Raw genomic sequence first — 19,521 nt, 5'->3', positions numbered from 1 at the left:
CGTACCGGGTGGGTTACCTCATTCAATCTTCAAAACTACCCCATGAGGCCGGTTGCTGGTTCCATTATGCCCCCGTGGAGGAGGTGAGGGGGGAGTTTCTAAGATCACACAGCTAGCAAGTGGCCAGGAGATGGATGCTGGGCCCCAGCAAGCACTGAGGCCCTGGGGCTGGAAGGCCTGAGCTGTGTGTTTCAGGCGCCATGGAGATCTGGGAGCTAGCTACTCTCCCCAAGGGCAGCAGTAGGGGCCTGGACAGAAGTCTACAAGTGAGGAGATGGCTGGGGCCTTGTCTTAGGGCAACCCCCAGCCCACCCTGTGGGCAGTGTGTGACAGCGCCTCTCAGCTCAGCTGCCCCAGAGCTGGAGCCTAGGGGAAGTAAACCTTCTGCCAGGCAGGCGCTGCTGCCCCCAAGAGGGAGTAGCAGCCATTTCAGATAGACAGCCCAGCTCAAGGATTGAGGGATCAGGGTGGTGGGGTGACAAACAGCCTGGAGGAGACAAAGGTTCTGCCTGATCTAAGAAACACTCGACTTCAGAATCTCTGTCACGCTGGACAAGCTACTTGTTGCCTACACTCTGGTCTCAGGTCTGTATAAGGGGCAGGACTAGATGGCAGCTGGGGCACCACACATGAACCAACACTGTGAAGCACCACCTAGGACAGAGACCACAGGCCTTGCACTGACACCAGCTTGGTGCCGCAGGACCCCACCTACCACGTCTACTGTGCTGAACACGTGGCAATAGTGATGGCTGGTCTGCAGGTCCTTGGTGATGTAGGCAAAGGTACAGAGGTCCTCTGGGTCTTGGGCCGCACAGGAAATGTTCCGGATCTCGTGCTCTGCGATGATGTTCTGCCGGGAAAAGCAGGGTCTGGAATCCCAGGTTCCCTGAGGCCTAGCCTCGTCCTTTTGGCCTCACCATCTCTTTTTGACGCAGCCCAGGGCATTAGCCGAACACCGGGCTCCCGTTTGGCTGGCTGGGGTAGTGGGCAGAGTCTAACCTTGGGTCTACATCCTCCACCACAGCAGCTGGGGGAGTACAAGATGCACATCCAACCAGCAGCTCGCTTGTCCCTTCTGCCTGCAGGGCAAGGGTAAGCAGGGAGGGCATCAGGAGAGTGAGGCCCTAAGGGCAGGGCACGGGAGGTGCTTTGCTCACTAAGGAATCACACCACTAGGGGCCTGAGGTGATGGTATCGTGCTGAAGAGAAGCAGCCTGTCACCAGGCCACCAGGGGCGATGCTGGGCTCAGGCTGCGTGGGTGGGAGACAAGCACCTGTTAGGTACTGGGAAGAGGGTGAAAGGAAAGGGGCTGGGGACACACTAGGGAAGACACCCAGCTGGAAGGGATGAGGGACTGAGAGGGGGACCCCTCCCACCAACAGGCCTGTGAGCAGCACACCTTGTTGGAGGCATCGATGAACTTGACACCTTTGTATGTGATGGACAGGATGATGGTGGGGATCTTCTTCATGTGCTCAGTAGATTTCTACAGGACACAAGGGTGGCATCGTGAACACCCCTTGTCGGGGCTAAGTCCCTTGGTTACTAAAGTCATCAGCCTCCCCTTGTCCTCACGGAGGGCAAGGGGCTATAGCTGGTGCCAAATGCTGCCAACTGCTGGTGCCAACTGCAGGCCCGCACCCCCGCACTTCACCTCCCACCCTGACAACCTACCCTCATCTTGGCACAAGCGTCTTGCGTGGATTCTGTCCCCCGCAGGTCTTTGATCAGCATGGAGCCCAGATACTGTGGGAGCGAGCAGTGGACAGGCTTAGGGAGTCCTGTGCTATCATATAGGGGCCACCAAACCAGTAGGGGCCACAGTTTGGTGGCTCTCATTCCCCGTGACTTCCCCCTGACCCAACCCTGCTGGGGAGCCCCGAGGGGCTGCAAGTGTCTGAGGAACAGAGCACAGCAGGTGGCAGAGGCAGGAGGATGGCCCAACTGGGAGGGCAGGGGCAACTACTCACATTGGCTTCATAACCGCAGGATTCGAAAATGAGTTTCTCTGGCTGGTGTTGCCAACTCTGCACAGGAGCGTAAGGGGCAGCCAGGCTGGGGGGCCGAAGGGTCAGCTTGGCCTCACGGGGCTCTTCCTGCAGAACATGTGGGGTCACAGGTCTGCTGGCGCTCTCTGCCTGGCTCCAAAGGCGAGAGACACCAGCCACCCAAGGAGTTCAAGGGGTGCGTGGGGAGGGCAAGGGGTAGACAGGCCTTCAAATGCACCATAGCAGAGGTGAAGCCTACCCAAATCAGAGAAGCAGGGAGCTGTGTCACCCAAGAGCAAGGCTCAGTCTGAGGTGAGTCTTACCAAGACGGGAAATGACCAAAACCAGAAAGGAGCAAACAAGCGTGTGGGGAAGCGTAAGGCATGAAGGATGGGGTGGCAGGAGCCAGCTCCCTGGAAGCCTCGTCTCCCGTCAAGGGCCCTGGATCTGCTCCTGGGCTGGGGAAGTCAGTGGGTGTCCCTGCCAGGTACAGTGACCCTCACACAGGGCGGGGAGAGGGACATCTGGCAGTCTTGTGTGTTAACAGGGCAACATAGGGGACAGGAGGCAGGGCCTGGAGTCTGTGTGGGACAGGAGATGGAATAAACCCAGGGCCCTGAAAGCAATACCCTGAGGGGGTGAATACACCATGGAGCTACCCAATGGCAAGGGGGGGTGAGTAGCCCCTGCAGCTGTGCCACCGCTGGGCTGCAGGAGTGGAGCAGGGCGGAGTCTGACCTGGGCCACAAGGCTGCTGGGCAGGTGGACCGTAAGGATGAACTGAAGAGGGGAGAGAAACAGGTCTGGGGAGAAGCTGGCGTAAGGAAGAAAGGGGGCCAAGAAGTGGCTGAGAGTGGAAGAAACTGAGAGGCGACAGATATAGGGGGGAGAGTGGAAGGCTGCAGTCAGAGGAGACAGTGAGTCTGAACTTCTGAGGTGGGACATCAGGCCCAGAGGCAGCCCCGGCGGTGGCCCAGGAGGCTTGGGCTGGATGCATGACCCAGCTGGGTGGGGAGTGATGGAAGGAGGCTCCTGAGGCCAGCCCAACACTGCCCAGGCACAGGGGCAGCAGTGGGGTGTGGCAGACCCAGTCCTGCCCAAGGAATGAGGGACCCCTGCCGACAGGGGCAATACCCCAAGGGTGTGAATGCACCACCCCACCTGGATTCTGAAGCGCTCTACTCGAGAGGGTGCTGCAGGGTCATGGAGACTGTCGTGCCTCCTCCTGCCCGTGTCCCCATGAGGCAGCAGTAGGTCAGCTGACCGCCCGGTGCAGGAGTCATTCTGGCTCAGAGGGGATGACGTCTGGGAGAGCAGGTCTTGGCACTGCAGCGGGGAGAAATCAGGTGAGACCCAAATCACAGACTATCCCTGGGTTGCAGGCGTCAGCCAGTCCCAGACCACTATGGGCCACCTGGCAGGAGAATCTATGAGGCTGCACAGGCACGGAGTTAAGGTCAAGGAGGTGCTAGACTAACAGTACAGTGGGCCTGAGTCTGTGGAGAAACATCCTGCTGGGCCTAGCTAGGGCTAGCCAAGTCCCTCCTGGAGCCAGGAAGCCCTGACAATCCAGTCCTGCAGGTGAGCCCCTACCAGAAGCACCCCCAGTTCACTGGCATGCCCCTTGGCCTGGAGCCATGTGGGACTGGGAAGTACTTTCAAAGCTATCAAAGGAAAAATCACCTGTTTAGAGTCCATCTTGGGCACCTGGGGCATGTGCCAAATATAAAAAGCTTGTTCTTGAGAACACACACAGTGTTGCCAGTCGGAACCCCAAGACCCCGCCTCACTGAGAGGACCAGTCAGTCCCCTTGATTTACAGATCTGAATGCCAGCTGTGTGTCTGGTTCCCAGAACTAGTCTTGGCCTCAGCTTTCTCACCCCATCTGCTAAAAAAAAGAGGGGAGCTTATAAAATAAAGCCCACTTTGAGGCTGCCATAAATAGGCCAAGGCAGGAGGGCCTTGTTTGCAGCCCTCTGCTCACCACAGGACCCTTCCCCGCCGGTCAGCTGCACACAGCAGGCAGGAGACCGCTCCTCCAGAACTTCGGGCTCGCAGAGGCAAGCCCACTTGTGCAGTCAGGATGACCGGCCTTGAGCCACGAATCACCTAAGAGGTTTTTGAACTCGCAGAGGTTCTCTTACCCACCCTGTCCCCAGGGATTTTGCTTCAGAAGACCTGGGGAGGACCCTGGTCCTGCTGCGTACTCTGAACTCTGTCTTTAGTTCCTTCTACCCCCTCCCAAGAATTCAGCCATCTGTTTAGATATTTCATTACCTCTCCCAACATTTTACTTTCTCCTTAAACTTGACCTTTCATCATAGACCATGTCAAGCGTCTCTGAATGCAGATGGGAGGCATGAAATTGATGAAAAACCAGCCCAAACAACTACCCCATTGTGTTCCTCTCTGTCTGGGCAGAAGAGTGGCAGTGACCCCACCAAATGGAGAGGGGAGGTTTGCTACTCTCCCAGAGGTCACGCTGTCACTGAAGAATTCCTAACAATACAGAAAACACGTGCATATCCTTCCCCGCCTTCCCCAACTCACTCTCAGCTGGGAGAACCTTGGGGGCTTCTGGGGCGGCTCCTCATAGGGCCTGTCTGCTAGGGAGGCGATAATGCGTTTGCGATGGCCGAGCAGGTGAACCTTTAGGACCTGGCAGGGAAGGAGAGAGCATGTAGTGACCAGGCCCACCGCGCCCTCCAACCCCGGCCTGCCTCTCCCAGCCAGCCCACACCACAAAAGGTGCTGCAGGCCCGGAAGGAGCTGCACTCACATTGACGAGTTCCAGTTCCCAGAGGTTCTTCACAGTGTCGATGGAGCTGTAGCCACTTGACAGGAAGGAATGGACGTAGTCCTGCAGTCCCAGGGAGTCCAGCCAGGAGGGCACTGATGGGGGGCTGTTCCCGTCATAGCCCAGAGCCTTCACCTGTGGGGCAGGGAGGCCAGGCTCACATTCTGAAAGTGCTCACAGGGCAAAGAACCCAGGCATCACGGGGACCAGGAGACTGGGGTAGGCAGGGGACAGTTCCTACAAGAGGGGTTCTGTGAGTCTGGGTCCCTGGCACCCCAAGTCCCTTCCTTCACACAGCCCTTTCTATCTGGGCCTAGAGCCCAGTTCCTGTCCAGGTGGTACTAGGGAGATGGCCCTGGCTCCAGTCAACCCCATCTGAGGGGCTGGGACCACCAGAGCACCCCAGATCTGGGGAAGATGGCCCTAGTGGGTAAGACTGGAGAGGGAGAGGGGTTTGCAGAAGGCACCCAATCTGTGCTCTGATGAGATCACAGACCCGGTGGAACAAAAAAAAATGGTGTGTGCCTGTGAAGCATGTGTGTCAGTGTCATTGCTGGAATGTGTTTATGCTGAACTCTGAGTGGCGAGGACAAGGGGACTGGATTCAGTGCCAGTGCAGCTGAGGGGGAGAGGCTTGGGCCACCAGCCGCGGGCTCCCAGGGGTCAATGCAGGCTGGTCCGGTCTCCAATGAGTTGAGAAAGAGACTCCAAAGGGCTCCAGGTGACAGATCTAGGCTGTGGGCACCAGATCCTGTGCTGGGTGGACACCTGGCGCAAGTCCCTCATGGTCCCTAATGCTCTGCCTACTCTGGGCCTCAGGACTTGGTGAGGAGTTAAACAGGAATTGGAGCTGTCTGCTGGGGCTCCCATTGTGAGGGGCAGACACCACAATGATCTGTATGCCTAGAGCCCAGTTCCTGTTCAGGTGGTGCTAGGGAGATGGCCCTGGCTCCAGCGAAGGCCGATACTGCAGGGCTGGTGGTGGTCACCTTAGGCAAGGACCGTGCAGCCTGGAGCAGCTTCCGCCGGTGCTGTGGGTCACTGATGCCGATCTCCCGCAAGTCTTGCTCTTCCATCACATTAGATCCCTGAGAAGAGAAAGGAGAATATGAGGGCCTAGTGACAGGTCAGTCTTTCAAGGCCCAATTCTTCTCTTCACTGCAGGCATCAAGGAGTGGAGACTGGGAGCTCCCCACAGAGGACAGGCCAGGCAGCAGGAGGCTTGTGTCAGCAGAAGACAAGTCTGCCCAGGTTGCCCTCCCCTGCTGAGGGTGCCCAGTAGGCCGGGCAGTGCAAGGGTGGCAGAATGTACGCAGGGTGCTGACTGGGCCAGAACAGATGGAGTGAGGGGAGCACTGTATGCCCGGGGGGCCATAAGACCCAGCCCACCCAGAGTGTTTGTGCATTTCTCTGGAGAGCAGGTTCCATGAAGAACAGCCAAGGTGAAGAACAGGCGGGCTAATCCCCAGGTCCTCAGACATGAGGTTATAATTCTGAGGCTGCACAGCCACCCCAGAAGCAGCGGGCACAGAGGCAAGCACCCCCGCTGCTCAGTGCTCAGCAGGGTGGTGGCCAGGTCGGCTGGTGCTTGTTTACTGATCACAGGGATGGAAAGCTCCTGTGTGAATCATCCTGTCTTATGCTCACAACTCTCATCCTAGGTGCTGTTTTAATCCCAGTTTTCTAGATGAGGTGGAGGCAGACAAAGGTTGCCTAAGGTTACATATGTAGTGGTACAGCAGAGATTTGGGGCAGTCAGACTGCACGCCTCCTTTGAGCTCCGACGAGGTTTCTATCAACATCACGGGATAGGTGTTTTAAGATTACGAAAGATGGTTCTGCCCTGTCCCTCAAACACAGCCCACCAACCCAACCCCCATCATCATTCTCCTGGATGTCCCTCCAGAGCCAGCGGGGCACGCACACATGCATGTGCACACTTCATCTTGCACAAATGTGGCTCTTGTATGCACTGCTGACACCTTATTCTTCCTCTATGCAGATTAGTCCACTCAGTATGCAGACCCGCCTCTTTTATTAAAGCTGCATAATGATCTAGATTATAGACATATGATAATTTATTTAACCAGCTCCCTGGTAAGAGCGACTACTTCCAATTTCTGCTTTGACAAATGTAAAAATTGATGCTGCATGAATTTCCTGTGTGTGTGTCATTTCTAGAATGGTTGCCTGGGGCCAAAGGGTCTGTGTGTTTTGAAGCCTGATAGATCTTTATGTTCCTGTCAATGATGTGTTAGATTCCTTCCACTGTCAACAGCACTTGGAGAAATGGCTTGTCACCAGGCCATTCCATCCTGGCAGGCAACACTATCGCTCCCTGTACACTCAGGGACAGAGGGACAAGGAGACAGCTTCCATGGCTGGGGTGGCGCCAGGATGCACTCAGGGACAGAGGGAGAAGGAGACAGCTTCCATGGCTGGGGTGGCGCCAGGATGCCACCTTCTTGGCCACCCAGCTGGTGGGTGTCTGCCAAGCCCCCAGCGCCCACCTCTCCAATACAACACGCTCAACTCAGCCCTTGCATGAGCAGCCCAGAGCAGGAGGGTGAGGCTCACAAGTGGCCTGGGGTGAAATTCAGTCTGTGGACAGCAGTGAGCCACAAAGGCCTGCTGTCCCTTCCCCCAGCTGCGGGGTGCCCATGGCAGCGTAAGTGAAGCTGTTGCAGGTACTTATTAGAGACAGTTAAATGTCGAGGAAATGTTTGCACGCAATACATTAGTAGCTGTAAAAACCAGGTTAGAAAAATGTATAAATGCTATAATCCAAATTTTGCTAAGATTAAAAAGAGTAAAAGCTTAGAAGAAGAGACCGAAATGGCAGAAATGATCCCAACCTTACTTAAAAAGTATTAACTCACTTAAATACACCAGAATGGTAACTGTTTTGCTTGTCCCTGAGATGAATTTGTAGATGGCTTTTACATTTTCCTTTGTGCTTTATTTTCAAATTTTCCTACAATAAAGTTGTATGACTTTTCTATTAGAAAAACTTTTTTTTTTTTTAAATGTGGGAAAGAAACTGATGCAGGGCCCACTGAAAATCTACAATGTTCTTGAAGGCAGACAGAGTCAGCATTACATTGCACCAGCCAGGGCCTGGGCAAGCTCTGAGGTGGCTCCTCAGCACACAGATTTTGGAGAACCTGGAAGTGCACCCCACATCTGGTCAGGGGTGGAGACCTGGGGCCTCTTGGTCTGAGCTGTTTGTTCATGAGCTTTAGCAGCTGCTCTCCCAGAGCCAGCAAGTCCCTCAAATCAATACAGCAATGGCTGTGGACTGTCAGCCCTCCACTCTCTCAACTGGCTCTTCCCTCATCCTCCCACCTCCCTGCCCTAGACCGAGAAATCTGCTCTGAAGGTCTAAATTCATATTTTCATGACTATCCTGGTTGAACATGCCCTCCTCCCCCACAACACACACACACACCCTTCTTCTAAGCATCTCTTCAAATCCACTGTTCTCTGAGACTGAGCAGGGGCCTGGAAGAGGGCAGGGAAGGGCCATCGGGAGGTTTTCCCCTGGAGTCAAATCAGGCCAGGAAAATAGCTCCGCCCAGGCTTTCTCTGGCCTCTGCTTTTTTATGACTGTGGCAGTAGAACTGACCAATTATCTGAGGAGAGGGAGGTCAGCCTGAATATGGAAATGAGCTGGAAGGACGGGCAGCGTGGAGAGTCTGGAAACCATTTCTGGGAGATGATAAATCTTCAGAGGCAAGTCCAGTCTAGCACTGCTCTGGCTGTCGTCACTCTCCCATCAGAACATACGGGTCTTTGTTTGAGTGAGGTCAGAGCCTAGAGGGGGCAGACATTTGGCCCTTGGCAGGGAAGAGGTGGAGAGCCCAGGTGCCTTGTCTGCTGAGCTTGCTGTTTTTCACAGACTAATGTATTGTGTGCAAACATTTCCCTCTTACATTTCCCTGTCTTTTATGAATACCTGCAGTAGACTCCAGTACATGGCGCCTGGCAAGAGAACCCACAACTGGACACTTGGGCTTTCTTTTCCTGTAGTCCCTAGAACAGGTTACTGGCCTCAGCATCAGCCATGCCAGACATGGTCCTCTGGGCTGTAGGTGGCCGAACAGAGAACGGGTTTCCTGGTGCTCGGTTGGCCCAACCACACACAGGCCCTCAAGGGTAGGCCAGGAGCGAGAGACTTGTGAGCACACCCCCAGCCTGAGAGAGTCTGGGACATACGGGGTTGGCCTAGGGAGAGCAGGAAGGACCCTCCTATTGGGAGAGGCAACAGAAAGGGAGGAGGAGGAGGGACCCGGCAATTTTAACGAGGGACTAGAAACCGCGTTCCTGGAGCATGCAGGGGTTCATCATCCAGGGGTTGGGGTCTTGTGTGTGCCAGTCACTCTGCAAGGTGGTTATGGTATAAAGGGAGAACAGAGTTCAAAACCTGATTTTGCTATTCAGGTTCCTATGACATCAGAACCTTACAAACATTAATACCTCCTCCTACCACTGCAGCCTCACAGGGCTAAATAACACATTCCAGGGACCAGGTGGGCAGTGGCCCCGGTGTCCATCTGTGCTTCCTCTGGGACTCTCCCATGGAACCTCCCAAACTGACACCGTCCCCCAACTCTGGGCTGGCCCTATAAAGAGCTCACTACCCCCAATAGCTCAGCCTCGACCCAGACCCAGTGTTTTCCTAACAACCCCCTATTCTAGCCCAGCCTAAGCCTGTCCTCACCGTGAGAGACACAACTGATGGTGACAGAGAGCATCCAGTTCTAGAGAAGATGCAGAAGAAATATAAATGTTACCAGTTCCTAATTTCTGAAGTCTGAGGCCCCCTCTACCTGCCCGTTACCCCAGAAATTCTTCCCAGTTGAAATTCTTCCCAGTTGAATGGAAACAATGGCCCTTACAATCCTTGTTCTCGCAAGCAAGATCTTGGGGTCCCTATTGTCTCTGTACTGGGAGTAGCATCCTTCCATCAAACTGCTGCCCATCTCCTCCAAACAGCTGCCTATGTGAGGCCTTGTCTGAGATCAAGGTACCATATTCACCCCAAAATTAGCAGTGTGGGTGAAGAACCCCAGAGCCTTGTTCACTGAGCTTGCTGTTTTTTACAGAGTTGGGTAGGCCCAAGTCAGTCTGCAACCAAAGGTTGTTCCAAGACCACCCAGAGCAGGCCTTATTACTTCATGGATCTGCGGACAAAGGCAATCTGCTTCCTGCAGAGAAAGGCGGATGTCCACCTGCCACTGCAGCTGCCACCTCACCTGACATTCTAATAGTTGCCACAGGGAACAATGAGCCCCCTTCCAGGGTTTATATCCCCAGAGTGGGGAGGAAGATGTAGTCAAAAAAGGGCCTATGGGACAAGAGTTTATTGGGGTCTTATTCCTTACCAGCTCCTTTTCCAAACTTTGGAAAAATGGCTCCCAACAAACAGCCTGAGGATGGAATGGTTGGCCTGCCGCAGACTATAACCTGGGAGTGAGGTTCTGGCCTAGCATAAGTGGCCCAAATGCCAGGCCCTGCCCTCAGGAAGAGGCACTGAGCATGAAGCCAGTATAGACCCTCCTGGGACAGGGATGTGTGGGGAGCAGTGTGGGGGGAGAAAGTACCACAGGGGGCATGAGACTTGGCTTCCAGTCACAACTCAGCTGCTCGCATGAGGAGCAACCTTGGGCAACTAACTTATCTGAGTGTCCTGAATCTGGTGTCTGTGGGCCCCTGGGTCCACAGATGGGCTTCAGGGATGCCCATGAATCCCTGAATTATAACTGGTTTGGTGTGCTAGGGAGTCTATGCCTCTGTCCTCCCCCGGGATTCCCACTCTGCACAAAGACATGCCAGATGCCCAGACAGAGCCCACTGCTGCTGCTCATGTGGACATGGTGGCTGCTGGCAGCTGCTGGCAGGACCGTCCACAGTGCAGTTCATCTTAAAGTGCAGTTATGTGAAGACACGAAGATGTGCACTCAAGGGCTCTTAAATTTCCTTCTACTATAAAAGGACTGGGGGAGGCCAAATCTGTATTGGGGACCAAGAGATCTGGAGTCCTGATAACTGCAGTGGTTACCCTGAAAACTCCACATGGTCAGGCAGAGAAAGAGAGGACACATGGCCAGGGGCCCATGGTCACGGGCCCAGCAGAGACCGGGAACACCTGGTGCCACCCCAACCCCAAAGGTATCTGAGGAGGAAGTTCTTAGGTGCCCAGAAACAGTTAGTACAGGAGGCAGGATCCACACTCGCAAAGGGGTAGTCTCCTTTCAGAGCTTAGCTCTGTGGCCCCTCCAATGCCCCAGTTGAAGAGACTCTCCCTCTGCAACCCTGCTTCACACTGGGGTTTGGGAATCCTAATGGGGTGGTGGGCTCCTAGAATGGATGGGGGTAGGGGGGAATAAATGCAGGCATCCTGACAGTGCTGGCAGCACCTCTACTCAGGCCCGCAGCTCACTGAACCCTGCGAGGGAAGAGAAAGAGCTGAAGAGCTTCCCAGAAGCCAATAAAGAAGGCCCTCTTCCCCGAGCTTAAGTCTTTCAGCTCTCAGGGCTTGCTCCTCTTCCCCCTTCATTTCTCTCCAAGATGTGGGAACAAGCTGGCACAGTCTCAGACACAGACAGGAAAACAGTGGGAACCTAGCTGCCACGTGAGAAGCCTATGGAGAAATAAATTGCTGGGAGGAGCAGGAGCGATGACTGGCTGCACCAGGCCATGTCCAGCCCATCCTGAGCCTGTGCCAGACTCATCACCTCCGGTTGTCCATTCCCCCAACACAACCACCCACCACACGCCACTCTCAACCACCCTGCTGTCTAAGGTGCACTTTGACTCCAGGGACACAAACAGGGGACTCCTACCCCACGCAAACCTGGGCTCAGAGACCTGGGGCAGCTCTCTGCCTAGTCAGGGTTCTGTCCTTCACTATACTCAAGCCTCCTCAAACACCACAGACAGCCAAGGCCCTCGCCAGCCTCTCCTTACCCCTGTTCTCTCCCAGTCCCACAGCCTCTACAGCAAACCCCGGACTGTGAGTGCAATCCAGAAGTTCTAAGCTGACAGATCTGGGCCGGTGCCCTGGCACTGCCACTTACTGGCAGCAACTCCCCACTTTGGGCCTCAGTGACCCCAACTGCCCAATCATGGCCAGTGCCCCCAGGGCTGGGCGCCAGCTCAATGCCTGGCCTGCAGGAAACACTCCCTGAAAGCAGGCCCTCCTCCCCGTTCTGTGCCCCTGCAGCACTTAACACTTGGCCCGTCTGTTGTTTTCATTGCTTTATGTGCCTTGTTTTCCCAGCTGGGCCATCAAGTGCCTTAAAGACACCTAGATTATTTGCTTTTCTGACTCCAGATTCTTTCATTGTAGGTAATGCAGAAAATTCATTACCCTCCAAGAAGAAAATGAAGCCACCACAGTCCCGCTGGGACATCCACTGGACACATCTCGGCTTTCTCCCTTGCACCTCTTCTGCAAGAATGCTTTCTGTTTTTGAAAATTAAGATCACCTTGCACCTGCATTTTAGTGTTTTCATTTCTTCATTCAATACTCCAAGATGAACAGTTCCCCACAGCAGATATTCTAAAACATTTTTTTAACATCCACGTATGTAACAGTCCCGCACGAGGAGCACCATTACTTAGTCAACACTTCTGTGAAGGGAGGTCGGGCTGAGACAGAGCCCTGTGCCAGCCACCAACGTGCCAACCACTAGTGACCTTTCTTCCGTGCTAATTAAATGCACTTCCTCCTTTCTCTTAAGCAAGCCCATTTCCTGTGGAAAAGATGTGTGCTGCAAATGGAACTGGTGATGATGCACGAGCCAGCGGGCTGGCTGGCAGATGTGTAAGCCACATCCCCTACTCCGTCTCGCGGGGTCTGGTGTCAGCACTTGGCAGCCCCACTGCCCTGGCCCTGACTCCTCCAAATCAAAGGCCCTTTCTGCTTTCAGGCAAGAAAGTGTAAGTTGTAATGCTTGCTGTCTAGTTCAGCCATCACATCAGAAGAGGAACAGTGAGGAGAGATGGTGCTGAGCCTAAACAAAATAGGGCACAGGAAGTCATGATGGGCTTACGTGCATTCTGTGTGGCCACAGAGGTAAAACTGGGACCAAGGAACCGAAACCACAGAACACAGATTTTGGCTCAATATAAAGAACACTCTTGGGCCTCCCTGGTGGCCTGGGGGGTTAAGTCTCAGTGCTATCACTGCTGTGGCCTGGGTTCAATCCCCGGCAAGGAAGCTAACCCACAGATGATGCAGCAGACCTCTCCTATCTTGCCCACTGCTCCCCTCAGCAGTGTGTTTCAGTAAATCTGCCTGCTCTGCTCCCTGTTCTGTCTCTGGTGAATCTTCTCAACCCCCTGCATCTCTGGCCTATATCCCAGTTCTATGCAAAAACAAACAAACAAAAAAAAAAAAAAAACTACTTAAAAACAAGGACATTCTAAATCAGCCCAAGCAATGTAAAGAATGAATGGCTACTGCTTTGTCAGTGATGAATACCCTGTCATTGAAAGAACATTTTAGCAGAGATGACCTAGAAGTGATTCAGGCACAGAGAGGATGGATAGACCCTTTGATGTTCAAGACCCTTCCACTTTGACAAGGAGCTGCACAGCATCCACAAATGCCCCTGTCATAGGGAAATGGCATAGCAGCACCTGGTCTGTGAAACACCCTCAACTTCCAGAGGCTGCTACTACGTCTAAAGGAGCTTCCTAAAGCTCCTTCCGTATCTTGCAGTAGGTCTCCAGGGCATTTCAAAAGGAGGGGAAACTCGTAGAGCCTATTGAAAACAAAACCACAGGGGATATACCATAGCTAATGCAACATAACTGATACCATCCACAATGAGGTGCCTTTAAACAAAGATGCCCCCTTCTTGTGTTTCCTCCTCTTTTTTTCTGGTTGCTAAAACTTAATTAGCCTTGTAGCCCATCTGGTAACTTACATGCAATTACCCAGGATGCTTTGCATGGCTACTCAGACCATGGTAGGTGTCTGAAATAACATGCCAAGTGCAGGGTAATCAGCATACCTTCCTGTACAGACTCCACCTGCCAGCGGTCCCACCAGAATTGAGAGTGCGGTGACAAGGAGCAGCTTGAACCAGGGCAGCAGGAGGGGCCTGGTAGGAGTGAGCTACTGGCCTCCCCTGATGAGCACCTTTCCAAATAGCAGCAGCCTTGTGCTACAGAGGCCCTGCAAGAGGCGAGAGCCAGACTTCTCCAGAGGCCCAAGTGACAGAGGAAGGGAAAGGGTTAGGGAAACTGACCGTTTCTAAACTTAGTGGAAAGTGGGGTAAGAAGTCTAGAGTTCAACATCTAAAATAATAAAGCAGTTCAGGGGACACCGAAGTCCATGGCTACCCTCCCTTGCCAGTCTGATGGCCAGTTTGATGAAGGGTGTGCTCAGAGGGGGTCAGCCCCTAAATACTCAGCACGGGGGCCACCCATTCTCACTCACCGGCTGCAGCCCTGCCTTCCTCCCAAGTTTGCCGGACTTCTTCAAGGAACATGTGAGACTGGAGTCAGGTTAAAAAGAGCCATAAATATACTCAGTTTAACTTTTTAAAAAGAAAAATAAATTACTATTTTAAAACCTAAGATTTTATTTTTTTTTATCTATTCTGTTTTTTGTGTGTGTGTTTTTTTTAAGATTTATTTATTTATTTATACATGCACTGGGTACAGTCAGAAGCGCAGGAGGGTGAGAGAATTCACCAGAGCCAGAGTGGGGAACAGAACAGGCAGAAGGACCGAAGTACACTGCTGAGGGGAGCAGCGGGTGGCAGGAGAGGTCTGCGTGCCATGTGGGACCCTTGCCAGCGCCGGGGAGCGAACTGGCACTGCAGAGGCTGTGGGCAGCTTCGCAGTCCAGAGCTCAACTGCTGCGCCACCGGGAAAGCCCTAAAACCTAAGATTTTAAAAGCTGAAAATAACTGATCCTATAGGAGGTTGGTTTGCTACAGACTCCAGTCTGCCTTGGTACTGGAGCTGGCCCAGGTGAGGGGAAGGGTCCTAGTCTGGGTCCCTTCTGGAAGCCCCGGCGGCCCTTCAGAGAGGCTGCTCTTAGGGCGGCACCCCATGCCCATGGTCAGCAGGAAACCCACGGAGATCTACACTGCAGAGGAGAGGGCAGTGGGTGACCTCTGGGCTGACTGACCACTGCCCCTCAATAGAGGCAGCCCAGTGAGGTGGCTGTGGTGAGAGATCTGTTTCAGGAAAGGCAGGAAGCTTCAGGTGGACTCAGGGCTGCAGTCCCAGGAACTGTGGGAGCAGGAATAGGCCTGCTGGGAAAGGTGAGGAAGGGCTTGCTAGATTCACCTCAAACCAAGCTTCTAAGATATGTTTGAAGGTGACTTAAAGTATATGAGTGGTGAAGTCCCAATCCCCACATCCACATATAAGAAAGAGGCCACGTATCAGGGTAGTTCGAACATGACCCTCAGAGTGGTGCCTGGGTGCACATTCCTACTCTAGCAGTGTGAACCTGAGCAAGCCACCCAATTGCTCTGTATCTGGAAAATGGAGATGACATTAGTATACATCTCAGGGCCACTACGAAGACCCAACGAGGTAATATATGCAAAGCACTAAGGACGGGCCTCACACCCAGTGAGCACTAATAAGAAAATGTCGGCTCGCATCGCCATCACTGTTAAACGCCTGCCCCAGGGATGCCGGAGCTGCCTCCAACGTGAGCTGAAGCCCTTGGCTCTGGGTGCCCAGACTATGCTGCCCCAAGCCCACCCACGAGAACACCTCAGGGGGATTTCCGGGAGAGGGATGACCTGTCATGAGTGCATTTCTGGACTGACAGAGGGGGTGCCGGATTTCCAAGCCCAACATCCTAGTCTGACTCCTACTCTGCAGGAAGCCTGAGAACGACACCGATTCTTCTTCCCTTTTCTTTCTTTTTGACCCCTCGTGTTTTGTAAGAAGATAGTAGAGAATTACACATCAGAAAAGCAACCAATCCTTCCAACCACCAAATCACTCTGTACTCTGGACAACCTCTGAACAACAAGTACTCGAGACCCCACAGTTACAGTCCCTACCTTAGGCTCTGGGCTTTGGCGGGATAGGGAAGAATGCTTTCTGCCAGAGACAAGGCTCCTTGCTTCAGTAACTATTTGCTTGGCTGCAATGTTTTGGAGAATAAAAGCAACTTCTGGTATCCAGGTGAGACGGGGCAGGGAGTCAGCACAAGAGACCTGGCTGTCCTGTCTACCTAGAGCCCTGGTGCCTGACCTGGAATGAAACGACATGACGCCTCATCGCACAACATATGGTCTGAGGTCAGCAGGGGGCAGTGGTCTGTCATCAGGGACCCTCATCCTCAGAAAGCCACTTGCAAAAAGCTGTCCCTACAAAACTGTTTCTGGAGCAGAGTTAGAGGGAGACAGAATTAGGAAGAAGGAGCAGCACTGGCTGGTTTCTTGGATGTCTAAGTGGTCAGTTCAGCTCTTCCCTGGGATACTGGTCTACGTACTGTTCCAAACTCCAGCAGGGGCGACGGAGAGACCAGGCAAGTGTGTTTCCACGGAGCTGCACCCCACCCTTGAGGCGGCGAGGGGCACTTACCAGGAAGCGGACATCGTCAAAGCCATTCAGAAGCAACTTGCTCTCATACTGCTGCAGCCCAACCGCCTCCAGCCACTCCCCGACGCTCTGCTCCAGCGTCCGCGAACCTGACGAGAGAGGAATCGGCAGACGCTTGAAAAGGGAAAAACCATTAAGGCGGTAGCAGCGGCACTCAGAGGAAGACAGATGGCACTGCCACATCATAGTCATTACCATAAAGCAGCCAAACTATGTACAAGAGACCGAGAGCAGAGGCCGCAGCTCCTCTTCTGCGCACAGGACGCGGGCAGGACGGCCCAGCGCCGCACGCACTTCCCCACCTCGGGCGCTGCCGCCCATTCACACCCCCTCAGTCCGAGCTGCTCCGGGCCGAGGTGGCACATGCACGGTCTCTGCCCACAGGTTTGGGGGTGGGGGAAGCCAACCCCCAATGGTCTCCGGGTCAACTCCTCGTCAGCGTTCACACTGAGGTATTTCAGAAAGTCTGCTCCCACGGGCACTAGAAGGGGCGGGGGAGCTCCTGTGATCCATGCAACTTCTGGAGCCCCCGCGCAAGTTCTGTGACCTTGCAGCATAAACTGGTCAGGAGACAGCACACATCTTCATGCAGCTGAGGGACACAGGCACACAGCGAGGGCTCCGGGAGGGAAGCAGCGGCGGCTGTTCACGGGAACCCAGCACATGCAACACAAGCAGCATAGAACACGGCAGGGGGATAAAAGAGACTTTTACTTGTTTTCCCCCAGCAGTCCCGGAATAAGCAAACCATGGCCACTGGCCCTTTGCGCTGAGAGGCCCAAGGCAGCGAGGGGCTGAGTGGGGCGCATGGGCCGGGGCTCGGGGATCAGGCTCGGGTGTGGCTCTGCTGGGCCGACAACATCACATTCCGAAGGGCCCGAGCCCCGTCCACAGTTAGACTCTGGCCGCTGGCGAGCGGGGCGTCTCCCAGGCCAGGGCTCTGGCTGCAGGGCTGCCTTCCCGGGCCAGGCTGTTTTTCAGGGGCTGGGCATTCATTTTCCTCTTCTGACAGTGGCTGTTCCTGTGACTCGCCTGCCTGCTCAGGTGGAAAACAGGCAGGCAGATCCAGTTCTTGGCTAAAGAAGACAAAACCCAACCAGATAAAAAGAAGAGAAAAAGGAAGCGGTCCTCTGTCAGCTGAGCTGTGGCAGCTTAAGTCTATTCACGTTCTGCGCTGTTCTCTTTGGCTGAGTGATAAAGACAGCAACTGTCTTCCCGGGGTCTCCGGATCTTGGCGTTCTCCTCTAGGGGTGAGCAGGGAAGGGAGGACACTTATTTGCTATGCTCCTTGGGTAAGACAGAGGAGTGTGGTGGCGCAGAAAGGAGAAAAGTTCAGCCCTTCCTGGCAGACCTTGGGTGTTCTGAGCGGAACACCTGAACCCCCACCTACTTCTCATGGGCAAGAACAGATGAAAGAAGGAAAAAAGAGAAGGGGAGGAAAAGGTATGAGTCAGGAAAAAGGAGAACCAACTACAACATCACCTCCAGAGAACTCTTGACACGGTGAAAGTCATTCTGTCGCTGCTGGGCTCTCTGCCCCTTGGGCAGGCCAAGGCCACTGGCTTGGTATTTAGAAGACCCTTGTGACCCACTGTCCCAGGCTCCCCCTCTCCTCTGTCCTCTGCAGACCAGATGGTGGTCAAGGATGCACGCTGCAGCTGCACTCCAAGATGCCAAGTCCGGGGGATACTTGAGCTCCCCTGCCCTTGAGTGGGGCTGTCTGCTCCAGGAAGCTAAGCGGCAGGCTCTTGTATGCCCATGAAGTCAAGTGTCCCCGGCTGCTGATTCATTCCTGCTTGTAATCCCCCCGCGGGAGCTGTGGTCCTGCCTGCTGCCGCTGGATGTGTGCGCTTACAGAACCGCAGCAGAAGGCTTTGTCTAAGGCTCCTGGGCTCCACGCTGCCTCTGCCTGCTCCACAGTCCTTCCTCACTCTCATAATGTCTGGCCCTCCCCTTCCTCCCCTCCCCGCCCTCCTCCCTTCCACTCTCAGGAAAATACATCAGGGATCGGACATTGGAGCAGAAGCTGCTGTTGCTGCTGCCGCCGCCGCTGTCGCTGAGGGAGAAGGAGACAGCGGCACGAGCATCAGAGCAAAATGACAGATTCCCCGACATCTGATGTGAGCCAAGACACATGCATGTGAAAGGTGGAGACAGGGAAACTTTACCTCCAGCTCAAGGTGCTGGATAGAGCTTATCAGGAAGAAGAGAGGGAATATTCCAATAGTTCTGGCCGACAGTTTCTAGGACAGCCAGGAGAGGGGACAGAGGAATGACATTGGCCAGAGAGCACAGATTCAGTGACACCCCACTCCCCCCATGTGCTACTTCAGGAATGAGGGTGCCTCTGTGTCAGGAAGATAAGCCACTGGGGTATCACAAAAAACAGCCAGCAAAATAAGGATGTGATACCTGATACTCCACAGGTTAGTGTATTAAACAACTTGGGAAGAGACCTCTCTCAGGGCCTGTCAGAGCCCAGGTGCCACTCGCTACCTGGAGAAGGAGGGTGTGGGAGGGAGGCACCAAGGACAAGGGGAAACTAGGAACAAATCCCAAGTACAGCAGAAGAGGCAAAAAGGTAATGTGCGTAGAGACAAAATCCCAGCAGCCCTGAGCCACCCTCTAAATATGGTGGGAAGAATCTGCATCCCCCAAGCTGCCAACGGCTGGGGCAAAGAAAGGCTCCGTGTGCAGGGAGGTCAGGCCCAGAAGCAGCCTGCATGAAGTGGCTACTCATGCTTCAGTGAAAGAAAGCCAAGCATTTCTCTTCTTGACGGGCCTTTGTGGAAAGAAGCCAGAGTGGCCCAGGTCAGTGGAAGGCTAACGTCTCTGGACTCCTGACAGAGGACAAGTCATAAAACATGTCTGTTGAGGATTGCCAGCTCAGGGACCCTTGATCCCAAAGCAGGATAGAGGTTCAAGTGCCATATGGGGAGGGTCTTGTCCATCAGTAAAACCTGTCCTGCCAAGCAATCCCATGCTTAGCTAAGGGCTGTCTGTAGGAGGGCCAGCTTCTTCTCCCAGCTGGCAACCCCGGAGCATAAATCTCTTCTCTGGATCCAGAAACCCAAGGACAATCTCAATCCTAATACTGACAATTCAAAATAAACAAGAACTCTGCTTTGGTCTGAGCTAAAA

At 54.0% G+C, this 19,521-nt stretch overlaps 1 protein-coding gene across 6 annotated transcripts in view; it reads right to left on the bottom strand.

Moving 5' to 3' along the window:
- ANKS1A (ankyrin repeat and sterile alpha motif domain containing 1A) overlaps positions 1–19,521 on the bottom strand; it is a 224,096-nt gene that overhangs the window by 50,616 nt on the left and 153,959 nt on the right. For all 6 annotated transcript variants that reach the window (XM_037519555.2, XM_037519556.2, XM_054698737.1 and 3 more), the window contains 9 exons: positions 16,363–16,469; positions 5,780–5,878; positions 4,773–4,925; positions 4,544–4,651; positions 3,154–3,318; positions 1,975–2,100; positions 1,679–1,750; positions 1,404–1,490; positions 716–853 (listed from right to left, as the gene is read on the bottom strand). In XM_037519555.2, the coding sequence (XP_037375452.1) occupies positions 716–853; positions 1,404–1,490; positions 1,679–1,750; positions 1,975–2,100; positions 3,154–3,318; positions 4,544–4,651; positions 4,773–4,925; positions 5,780–5,878; positions 16,363–16,469 (1,055 nt within the window). The remainder of the gene's footprint in view (positions 1–715; positions 854–1,403; positions 1,491–1,678; positions 1,751–1,974; positions 2,101–3,153; positions 3,319–4,543; positions 4,652–4,772; positions 4,926–5,779; positions 5,879–16,362; positions 16,470–19,521) is intronic.

Source organism: Talpa occidentalis, unplaced genomic scaffold (assembly GCF_014898055.3).
Source record: "Talpa occidentalis isolate TD23 unplaced genomic scaffold, MPIMG_talOcc4v2.1 talOcc4.2, whole genome shotgun sequence".
Lineage (NCBI taxonomy): Eukaryota > Metazoa > Chordata > Mammalia > Eulipotyphla > Talpidae > Talpa > Talpa occidentalis.
Note: the sequence above shows the minus strand (reverse complement) of the source record. Positions and strands in the feature narration are given on the sequence as shown.